This window comes from Orycteropus afer, unplaced genomic scaffold (genome assembly GCF_000298275.1).
Source record: "Orycteropus afer afer isolate SDZICR_OR568_19922 unplaced genomic scaffold, OryAfe1.0 scaffold00209, whole genome shotgun sequence".
Lineage (NCBI taxonomy): Eukaryota > Metazoa > Chordata > Mammalia > Tubulidentata > Orycteropodidae > Orycteropus > Orycteropus afer.
In genome coordinates this window covers 761596-772705 of record NW_006921796.1, presented here as the reverse complement: position 1 = coordinate 772705, position 11110 = coordinate 761596, and the positions used below count along the sequence as shown (strand labels likewise).

General features: G+C 40.9%; 1 protein-coding gene across 1 annotated transcript in view; it reads right to left on the bottom strand.

Moving 5' to 3' along the window:
- The window catches only part of BPIFC (BPI fold containing family C), a 62904-nt gene that overhangs the window by 24715 nt on the left and 27079 nt on the right, over positions 1-11110 (bottom strand). The window contains exons 7-11 of the mRNA XM_007948227.2: positions 9255-9346; positions 7207-7383; positions 4630-4683; positions 3671-3841; positions 2683-2750 (exon numbers count right to left, since the gene is read on the bottom strand). Of these exons, the coding sequence (XP_007946418.2) occupies positions 2683-2750; positions 3671-3841; positions 4630-4683; positions 7207-7383; positions 9255-9346 (562 nt within the window). The remainder of the gene's footprint in view (positions 1-2682; positions 2751-3670; positions 3842-4629; positions 4684-7206; positions 7384-9254; positions 9347-11110) is intronic.

Here is an 11110-nt window from a genome sequence, read left to right as displayed (position 1 = left end):
AAGGCATTTGACTGCTAACCAGAAGCCTGGCAGTTCAAACCCACCAGCCACTTCTCAGAAGGAAGATTGGGCAATTGACTTCCATAGGGATACCGCCTCCAAAACCCAAGGAGGGGTAGGAGGGGTCACTATGAGTCGGATCTGACTCGAGGGCAGTGACTTTGTTTTTTTTTTTTTGGTTAGGAGCTGGTTGCCTTACTTACCAGTCGTATCTCCACCCTGTCCCCATCACTCTAGATTTTCAGCCTCTTCTTTTTGACAATCCCTTTCTTCCCAGCCTTCAAACAGGCTGAGGTCTCACCTGCACTCACAGTCCTGCTGCTCCGGCCAACTGTGATCCAAATTCTCTCCTTCCTCTCCTGTCCTACCTCCAGCGGGGCCAGTTCCTCACCCCTCATCCCCCTGCTCTCTGGCTTCCATTCTCCTAACTCCATTAGCACCATCATCTCAAAGATCATGCATCAAGGATTCTTCATTACATCAGCCTTCGTCTCCTGGAGGCACACATAATTTAGGGTCACATTATGACTTTTATGTACCTGAGCCCCTTCTCCCATAAAAAATATTGGAAATGATATTTTATGACTACAAAGGAGTCTCTGCGTGGTGTAAATGGTTAGTGTGGGTGGATGATAACTGAAAGGTTGGAGGGTTGAGTCCACCCACAGGCACTTCTGAAGAAAGGCCTGGAGGATCTATTTCTGAAAAATCAGCCACTGAAAACCTGCGAAGCATAGGTTTCCTCTGACACATGTGGGTTCGGGTTCACTTGATGGACACTGGTTACTGGTGTGAAGAGTAATATAACGAGTCTGGGTTGTATTGATTTTTTTCTTATTTTAAAAGATATTAAAACTTTTTCATGGTTCTGTAAAGTATCATGGGCCATAGGCCCTGTGCCTATTGAGCCTAATGGAGAAGTTGGCCCTCCTTTGAAGGGCCGGGTAAAGTTGAGTAATGCCTTCTCAAAACTTTGTCTCTCTGAAAAGCCCTCCCTCCTTTTTTTTTTTTTTTTTATTTTGTACCTTTTATCAGCGAAACAATATAGTTACAAAGAACATTTTAAGGAGTGATAATTAAAAAACCAACATTATATCCTAACAACCCTTTTTCTTTGTGAGATTCAGTTTCCGGTCCAGGTGCAATGCTATTTTTCCACAGCTGACTATTGTCATGCTTATGCAGTTCTGTCTTCTGCTTTTTCCATTTAACATCATTTCATTGGAAACACTTCCTGTTTCTCTAACAGTGTCCTGTAACTGTCACAGTGGCTTATGGTGATAGGCTGACTTTTCCCTGTTGTCATTTTCCTGTTCAGACTCTGCTTGCTTTGTTTGTTTTATTGCTGTCTCTTCTCCCTTCCCTGGGTTGAGTTTGGTCCTTCTGATCTTTCTGTATATCTTCCCCCCAAATAGTCTGAATCATGGCTTCAGCTATTAGCTTTATAGGGCTGGGGCAAATGGGCTTCGAAGATGGTTTTTCCGCATGGCAGTCAGTGTTCGGGGATAGGTTGTGTTTGACCAGCTCAAACCCTTCCAGACTGCAAGGCCAGCAAGGCTGTGGGCCAGGGTCTTGTTAAACTCTGTGTTATAGTAATGGGACCAGGGTATCAGAGCCTCAAGGCACCTTGGAGTTGATCTGTTCCAACTTCATTGTTTTATAGGTAAGGAAACTGAGGCTCGAGGTGGTTAATAGACTTGATCACGGTTATAGAGCCAGTGAGCAGAGCTTTGAACCCCAAGCTTTATACTCTTCTCTCAACAGCATGCTTTCTGAACTTGTGGAAGAGGAACTGTAGTTTATATTGTTATTCCATCACAATGTGCATTTATCTTACATAATTCTATTTATAATAATTTCGTTCCTCCTTTTATTTAAATATTGACTTATTGGGAAGAAAAAAGAAACACTCCACAACACAATTCTTAGCTAAGTGCACACTTTGAAATTACTGGCTCTAATATAAAGAATTTCAGTGACTTGTGTCCTATTGCTGTTGTCAAGTTGGCTCTGACTCTGAGCGACTCTACATACAACAGAATGAAACACTGCCCGGTCCTGTGCCGGCCTCACAATACTTGCTATACCTGAGTCCACTATTGTAGCCACTGTGTCAGTCCATCTTGTTGAGGGTCTTCACCTTTTTTCACTCACCCTCCACTTTACCAAGCATGACATCCTTCTCCAGGGAATGGTCCCTTCTGACAGCATGACCAAAGTAGGTTATACGAAGTCTGGCCATTGTCGCTTCCAAGGAGCATTCCGGCTGCACTTCATCCAGGACAAATTTGTTCGTTGTTCTGGCAGTCCATGGTAATTTCAGTATTCTTCACCAACACCATAATTCAAAAGTATCAACTCTTCTTTGGTCTTCCTTATCCATTGTCCAGCTTTCATATGCATATGAGGCAATTGAAAACACCACGGCTTGGGTTAGGTGCACCATAGACTTCAAAGAGACATCTTTGCTCTTCGGCACTTGAAAGAGGTCTTTTGTGGCAGATTTGCCCAGTTTAATATCATATGATTTCTTGACTGGTTCTTCCATTGGTATTGACTGTGGAAAACCAAGCAATACCGTAGGCAATGCTAACTTCGCTTTTTTTCTTAATGTTCACTTCGTCTCTAGGGGTCTGTTGACTCAATTGTTACTAAGTTTCTAACAGTCAAAGTCAGTCTTACCTGTTCAGAGATAAGGAGCAGACTAGTCTTTGTCCCAAAATAACCAGGCCGACACTGGTACTAGCAACCTGCAGACAACAAAAGCATTCATTACTAACAGCAGTGAGTCTGTCCGTTTTTGGCCACAAATACCATTTCCTATAGAGAAACCTCATATGCTCCCCACCTTACCTTCTCATTCTGAGAAATACTGGAGAGAAATAGCTCTAAAAATGTTGTCTTGCAGGTAAGAAAACTAAAGACTTTTTGTTTGAGAATTTCCTTTAAATCATTTTTTCTTTATTCCTAATCTCTTTCTTCCATGTTCTCTCTCTTTCTATCTCTCTCTGTGTCAGTGGGTGGGTGAAAGAAAGGAGAGAGAGAGAGAGAGAGAGAGAGAGAGAGAGAAAGAAAGAGAGAGAGAGAGAAAGAGGAGAGATACTGCTTAGATTCATTGCATGAATCCCCTTTTAAATTGCCCTTGGCCTTCATTGGCTCAAATAAACTTGAGTTCCACCTTGATTCTTTTGAGGAAAAAGGCTCACCTATCAATGTAATGGAAGCAGTGGGAAGATCACACAGGAAGAGGAGAAAGGTGGGAGAGATATTTTACAATGTATGGGGGTATGAAGGAGCCCTAGTGGTGCATTGGTTAAGTACTTGGCTGCTAACCAAAAGGTGGTTGGTTTGAACCCACCAGCTGCTCTGAGGGAGAAAGCCCTGGTGATCTGCTCCTGTAAAGATTATAGCCTAGAGAAACCCTTTGGGGGCAGTTCCACTGTTACAAGAGGTCACGGTGAGTCAAAATCGACTCAGTGGCACCTACAACAATGACATGGGGGTAAGAGTATTGGTCTCCCATTCTCCATTCTCAACCTGTCCTTCCCACTTTTAACAGATGTACCATCCCTCACCCCTCCAAACAGTTGGAAGCTGCTGGGCAGCGGTCCAGGGCAGGGGCAGGATTGGCATCCACAGGCTGGCTGCCCTCCCAGCTCCGTATACTTACAAAGTCCATGGAAACAATGGCTTCAGCAGTCGAGTTCTCGGGTTGGGTGAGCATCATAATGGAGGCAGGGATGTCCAGGGTGAAGTTACCCTTTTGTAAATTGATCTTAGGAGGCTCTTTTGCCATGAACCTGACCATGAAGGGCTTGGACAAGATGTAGATCTCTGCAATCTGCCCATTCAGGGAAAGAAAAGAAGGATCAGTAGCTGTGAGTTGATGAAGGAAATCATGAATTTGGGGTGACATTTGCTAATTAAATTTTATGTCATAGAGAATAAGAAGTAGTATTTGGAGTTAGAATAGACAAAAACAAAAACAAAACAAAACAAAAACCTCTTTAATAACAACAATATACACTAACCCCCAATAATAACAGCTGACATTTATTAAACATATATTGCATGCCAGGCACCATGCCAGGGCCTTTATGTATCATCTCACTTAATCTTCACCAGCTTCCTGTGAGGCAGGTGCTATCAGTATCCCTATTTCACAACTGAAGAAAATGAGTCTTAGAGAGGTGAAGTAATTTTCTCAGGTAAGCTGTAGAACTGGAATTCAAACTCAGGTCTGTCTGACTCTAAAATCAAGATGTTGCACGAACATCTGTCTTTTCTCAAGGGCAAAACCTAAGCCTCTCAGTATGGACATTGTGTTAATACTCAGCTATGCTAAGGGATAATACCCAATGAAGGCATGATATTAACAGTTGCTTTACCAAAGTCACAAAGGATGGAGGCTATTCCTTCACTTTCCACTTACACTAATTATTTCAAGTGTGGTGGAACCATGGAGAAGAAATAGATCATTTGTTTTGTGAATTTTCAATACTTTGATTATTCATTTGTACTGCTCAGTGAGTATTTGTGGATATGGAATATACAGAACCTATGAGTCTTCCAGAAGCAACTGGAATGAAACTAAATTCACTACCCAGGAGTCAAACCCTTAGCACTCACCCGGGAGAGCACGTTGCCAAGGCCTTGGGAGTTTTGAACAAAATGATTGGAGATCTGGAAAATAAGAATTACTATGTTAGTGTAAGATTTTTACCTGGCTTTATTTTTTAGAAAAAATGAAATGTTCCCTATAATTTTATGGACTATGAAGCTGTCGTACCACAAAATGTTTAGTACTTGAAGGCAATCTATCGTTTTACTGTCCAATTATAGGGAATCTGAGAGCAAGAAAAGTGAAGTGACATGTTCAAGGTCACATAGGAAGTCATTTCCTTTTTTAGGAAGGATCTTATGTATCATCCATGTATAATCATCTTACAGTAAGCTTTGTATCATTGTCCTCAGCTTTAAGGTTACTGAGGCACCGGACTTAGGTAACTGACCTTCCCAAATGAATGGTTTTCAAATGGGAACCTAGAAGTGTCTAATTCTCAGCACTGCAAGGTAGCTGGTGCTACCATTCTTAGGACTTTGAATGTAAGGTTTATAACTACTTGTTTAAGGAAGATCTATAGAGCAAAAAGAAGGAGCTCTAGTGGTATGGTGTCTAAGGCATTTGACTGCTAACCAGAAGGTTGGGAGTTCAAATCCACCAACCACTCCGTGGAAGGAAGATGGGGCAATCTACTTCCGTAAAGATTTACTGCCTTGGAAACCCAAAGGGGGTCGCTATGAGTTAGAATTGGCTCAATGGCAATGAGGTTTTTTTAATAGAGAAAAAAGCGTCATAATGGATGCCAATAAAAGTGGTTGGACTGGCTGGAGAAAGTTCTCATTATAAGGAGGCACACGGCAAAGACAATCAATGTGTATCTGTACTATTACTGGTCATTGTGGATAAATCAGTTGCAATTGGCAACAGGAGAAATACATATTTTTAATTGTGGTAAGAACATACATATATAACAAAACATTTGCCAGTTCAGCAATTTTTACATGTATAAACCAGTGACCAATGATTTCCATCATGTTGTGAAACCATTACCGCTATCTTTTCCAAATTATTTCACTGTCGTTAACAGAAATTCAGTGCCCTCTAAAGAATGACTCTCCTTCCCCCTTCCTGCCACCCCTGGCAACCACTAGTAACCTTTAGTCTCTATACATTGGCCTTTTTCATGTAAGTGAGGCCAAACAGTATTTGTCTTCTTGTATCTGACTTATTTTACTCAGCAGAATGTTTTCAAGGTTCATCCATGTTGTGGCAAATACCAGGACTTCAGTTCTCTTTGTTGTTGTTACTGTTAGGTGCTGTCAAGTCAGCTCTGACTCATAGCAACCCCATGTACAACAGAACAAAACATTGCCAGGTCCTGCTCCAGGCTCACAATACTTGCCATACCTGAGCCCATTGTTGCAGTCACTGTGTCAATCCATCTAGTTCAGGGTCTTCCCCTTGTTTGCTGACCCTCCATGTTACCAAGCATGATATCCTTCTCCAGGGAATGGTCCCTTCTGACAACATGACCAAAGTAGGTGAGATGAAGTCTGGCCATTCTGGCTTCCAAGGAGCATTCCAGCTGCACTTCTTTCAGGACAGATTTGTTAGTTCTTCTGGCATTCGTGGTACCTTCACCAACACCACAATTCAAAAGCATCAACTCTTCTTCAGTCTTCCTTATTTATTGGCCAGCTTTCACATGCATATGGGGTGATTGAAAACACCATGGCTTGGGTTAGGTGAACCTTAGTCTTCAAAGGGACGTCTTTGCTCTTCAGCACTTTAAAGAGGTCTTTTGCAGCAGATTTGCCCAGTGCAATGTCATCTAGTTTCTTGACTGCTGTTCCCTTGGTGCTGATTGTGGAACCAAGCAATATGAAATCTTTGACAACTTCAATCTCTTCTCTGTTTATCATGATGGTGCTTATTGATCCAGTTCTCTTTATGATCAAGTAATATTCCATTGTATGGATATACCACATTTTGTTTATCTCTTCATCAGGAGAAATTTTTATGTTTACATAACACAAGAAATAACAATACTGATGATGATAAACAGTACTTATCACTTATTGACACTAACTGTTTGCCAGACATTGGTTTTCAGGCTTTACAAGTATTAAAACCTCCTTAATGCTCATATCGACTCCATGAGTGTGGAACTGCTTTTATCCCCATTTTCCAATTGAGGAAACTGGCAGAGATGTTACTTTACTGTTAAGAAACAGATGGTAAGTGGCAGAGAGTGGAGGTTGATATTCTTTAAGGTCAATCTAGAACCAAGTATCATGAAAAATCCTGAAATTAGCAGAAGTGGAAACAACTCCTCAACTAATAACGACATCACTTCCCATGGTGGCATAGTGCCTAAGGTATTTGACTACTCACCAGAAGGCTGGTGGTTAAAACCCACTAGAAACTCCTTGGAAGGAAGGTTGGGCAATCTACTTCCATAGAGATACCTTCTCGGAAACCCAAGGAGGGGTTGCTGTGAGTCAGATCCGACTCCACGGCACATAACAACAATAACAGTAGGACTGTTGGTTCATGAATGGAAACATAAGAGTCTTATAAAGGGAGACTTATAAAAGATTGAATAATAGTGCCAATTGTCATCATCTGTTAACTCTGCTCACCTCTTTAGTGGAGAGAGTGACATCGAAAGCCCCAGCTGCGAAGTGAGCAAAGGATGCAGATTTAAAGAAATACTCTGCGATGCCGATGTAGAGCATAGAGTCACTGCGTTCAGGGAGCACAAATGGAACTGGCGAGAAGGGGGGGTCGGTGAGGTTATCCAATGGATAGAATGTGCCCTGTGGGGAAACAGAGAGAAAAGGCAATGTGTCAGGTGAAAATTCAATGTATGGTACTAAAGAAGGTGGATACTCTCAAGGAAATTCCAGAAGACTCAGTAAAAAAAATAAAAACTAAAACACACCATATATACCCATGAAGTCACCTTTGACTCATGGTTACTGTGTGTTTCAGAGTAGAACTGTGCTTCACAGGGTTTTCAATGCCTGTGACTCTCTGGAAGGAGATCACTTATCTACTAAGACGCCTCTGGGTAGACTCAAACCTCCAACCTTTTGGTTAGCAGCTGAACTTGTTAACATTTGCATGACCCAGGGACTCCAGAAACTCAGTAAACCCACCCAAACCAAATGGTCATTGAGTTGATTCTGACTCATAGCGACCCCCATTGGGTTTCCAAGGCGGTAAATCTTTACAGAAGTAGATTGCTCCATTTTCCTTCCATGGAGTGGCTGGTAAATTTGAACCACCAACCTTCTGGTGAGCAGTCAAAAGCCTTAGGCACTGTACCACCAGAGCTCCTTCCAGAAACTCAATAGGAATGAAACAATGATCAAGTCTTCTGACTTCTTGACCAGTAACTATGTTTAATAGTTCTGATGGCTTATTAGCATATTTGAGCACATCTGTCCACCGTGGAGAAGCTCTGGTGGCATAGTGATAAAGGATTTGGCTGCTAATCAAAAGATCTAAGGTTTGAACCCATCAGCCGCTCTGCAGGAGAAAGATGAGGCAGTGTGCTTCCATAAAGATTTCCAAACTCCAAAACCAAACTCACTGCTGTTAAGTTGGTTCTGACTCATAGCAACCCCTCCTTAGGTTTTCGAGGCAGTAATTCTACAGAAGTAGATTACCCAGTCTTCCTTCCGAGGAATGGCTGGTGGGTTTGAACTGCCAACCTTCTGATTAGCAGTCAAATGCCTTAGGCACTACACTACCAGAGCTCCCCCATAAAGATTTACAGCCTTGAAAACCCTATGGGGCAGTTCTACTCTGTCCTATAGGGTCACTGAGTCAGAATCGATTCAATAGCAGTGGGTTTGGTTTTTGGGTTTTTGTCCACCTTGGGGTGTAACCCAGTAGGAATCTCCTTGCTGGTACTTTTTTCAGAGAAAAGAAAGCAGGGTCATCTAGCTGGAAAGGACCAGATCTAAATAGCTCCTAAGGTGTCATGTAGAGAAGTCAAATCTTTGACCTTCAAGACCTGTGACCACTGAGCACCTGAGAACTCATAAAAAGACCTGGAAGGATTCAGGACTCCAGATGGTTTAAAGCATTTTTATGATGTTCCTAACTCTGTCTTCATTAGTCTTGGGGATTATTGCAAAATACTGTCTTGTGTAGTACTTAACTGATTTGAATGAATCTAAATGAGTGAAATATAAGCCAATGTGCATTTGAAAAAACAATGACATTAGCCTTGGGAACAAGACTAAACAGAAGCACAGTTAATCACTTTATCAGAATTGGCAAACACCATTTGCAAGTGCTAATGGCTCTAACTTATCAACTAACCTGAGAGTTAGAAATAAAAATATCAACATGTATAATCTACTTGTGAGTTAAGTTCTAATACACTCAGACCACTGTGATTGCTGCTTCCTAGCCCCAAACCTATTCCCAGAGGCAAAGACGTCATGGTACTTCTCGTGAGGAAGGCAGACAGGCATATACCTTGTGTTCCAAATAATCCTTTGCCAGTCAAGCAAACGTTCCAGAGTCTTTTGAAAAAGCATAAGCTTAAGGAATTACTTGAAAGGAAATTAACTTTTTTGATAAACATGTATATTTATTTCCCTTTGGACATATCTGTTCCCCAAATTCTGACTGTTGACAGTCAGGATGAGGATTCTGATGATGATAAAGTTACCTTCAAATTCAGGTCAATGTAGTTCTCAGTGATTTCTGGAACATCAATTAGGGAATAATCCAGCAGAGTATAGTTGTTGATCTTGGTTAGAACTAAACAACCGAGAGAAAAAGAAAGTCTACCTTCATTAAGAGCATGGTATATTTTATAAGTAATGTTATCAATGGTAATACAATTTTTAATCCTCTATTTAAAATAACAAGTTCCCCTTTCCATAAGTAATACATGTGTACTTTTGAAAACCCAGGAAAAATAGGTACTTCAAAAGAAGAGAGTAAAACTACTTAATAATCACATTACCCTGAGAAGCATCAGTAAAATTTTGGAGTATATGCCCTTAGGTGTGCATACATATATCATTCATTTTAAAAAAACAAATAGCAAAAAGTCTCTTACTAATACTAAGCCAATGAGAGACTTTCAAGTTCTAAGTGTAGCTAGAACATTAAAAAAAAAATTTTTTTTTTAACCATGAGTATGCATTACTGTTGTAATTAGAAATACTTTTTAAAAGGAGATGTTGGGTGTATGTGTATGCGAGAGAGAAGAGAGAGAGAGAGAATACAATCCACTAAATTGGAGATGCCAAGAAAATTCCCATGCACAGTGCTACTAATTTAAGAATTTATTTTTTGTTACTGTCATTTTCAAAGCAGAGCAGAAGGAGACCAGGGAATAGAGGGTAGAATTCTCTAAATCAAAACAGAAAAATATTGTCATAGAATTGATTCCTATTCATGGTGACCACACTCATAAAGTTTTTCAATAATATATCAGACAGGGTCAACAGGTCAGTGGTAGGATCCAGGTAAGGGGAGGGAGACAGACAGCTCACACCCCAAAGGCAGGAAGCAGGGAAAGGCAGGCAGAGAGGTTATGAACAGCTAAGGGAGATGAACCTGTCTGTCATTTTGTCATACTGTGGTGGCTTTTGTGTTGCTGTGAAGTTTGAGGCTGTGCCACTGGTGTTTCAAATGCCAGCAGAGTTGCAAATGGTGCACAGGTTGCAACACAGCTTCTGGACTGAGACAGACTTAGAAGAAGGAAGAGGTCATCCACTTGTCAAAGAATTGGCAAGGGAAAACCTTATGAATAGCAGAGAAACACTGATACATTACTAGACAACTTTATGAATAGCCTGGAAACATTGTCCAATACAGTGCCAGAAGACAAGCCCCTTAGGTCGAAAGGCACTCAAAATATGACTAGGAAAGAGCTGCCTCATCAGAGTAGAACCAACCTTAATGATATGGATAAAGTAAAGCCTTTGGGACCTCCATTTGCTGACGTGGCACAACTCAAATTGAGGAGAAACAGCTGGAAATATCCATTAATAATCGGAACATGGAATGTACAAAGTATGAATCTAGGAAACTTCAAAGTTGTCAAAAATGAAATGGAACCCATAAAGATTGATATCCTCAGCATTAGTAAGCTGAAACAGACCAGTTTTGGCCATTTTGAATCAGACAACCATATGACCTGCCATGCTGGGAATGACAGATTGAAGAGGAATGGCATGGCATTCATCATCACAAAGGATGTTTCAAGATCTGTCCTGAAGTACAGTGGTGTCAGTGATAGGATAGTATCCACACATCTACAAGGAAGACCAGTTAATACTACTAATATTCAAATTTATGCACCAACCACAAAAGCAAAAAATGAGGATACTGAAGATCTTTATCAACTTCTGCAGTCTAAAATTGACTGAACATGCAATCAGGATGTGTGAATTATCATTGGTGACTGGAATGCAAAAGTTGGAAACAAAGAAGAATCAATGGTAGTTAGAAAATTTGGCCTTGGTGACAAATAATGCTGGAGATCGCATGATAGAATTTTGCAAGACCAAC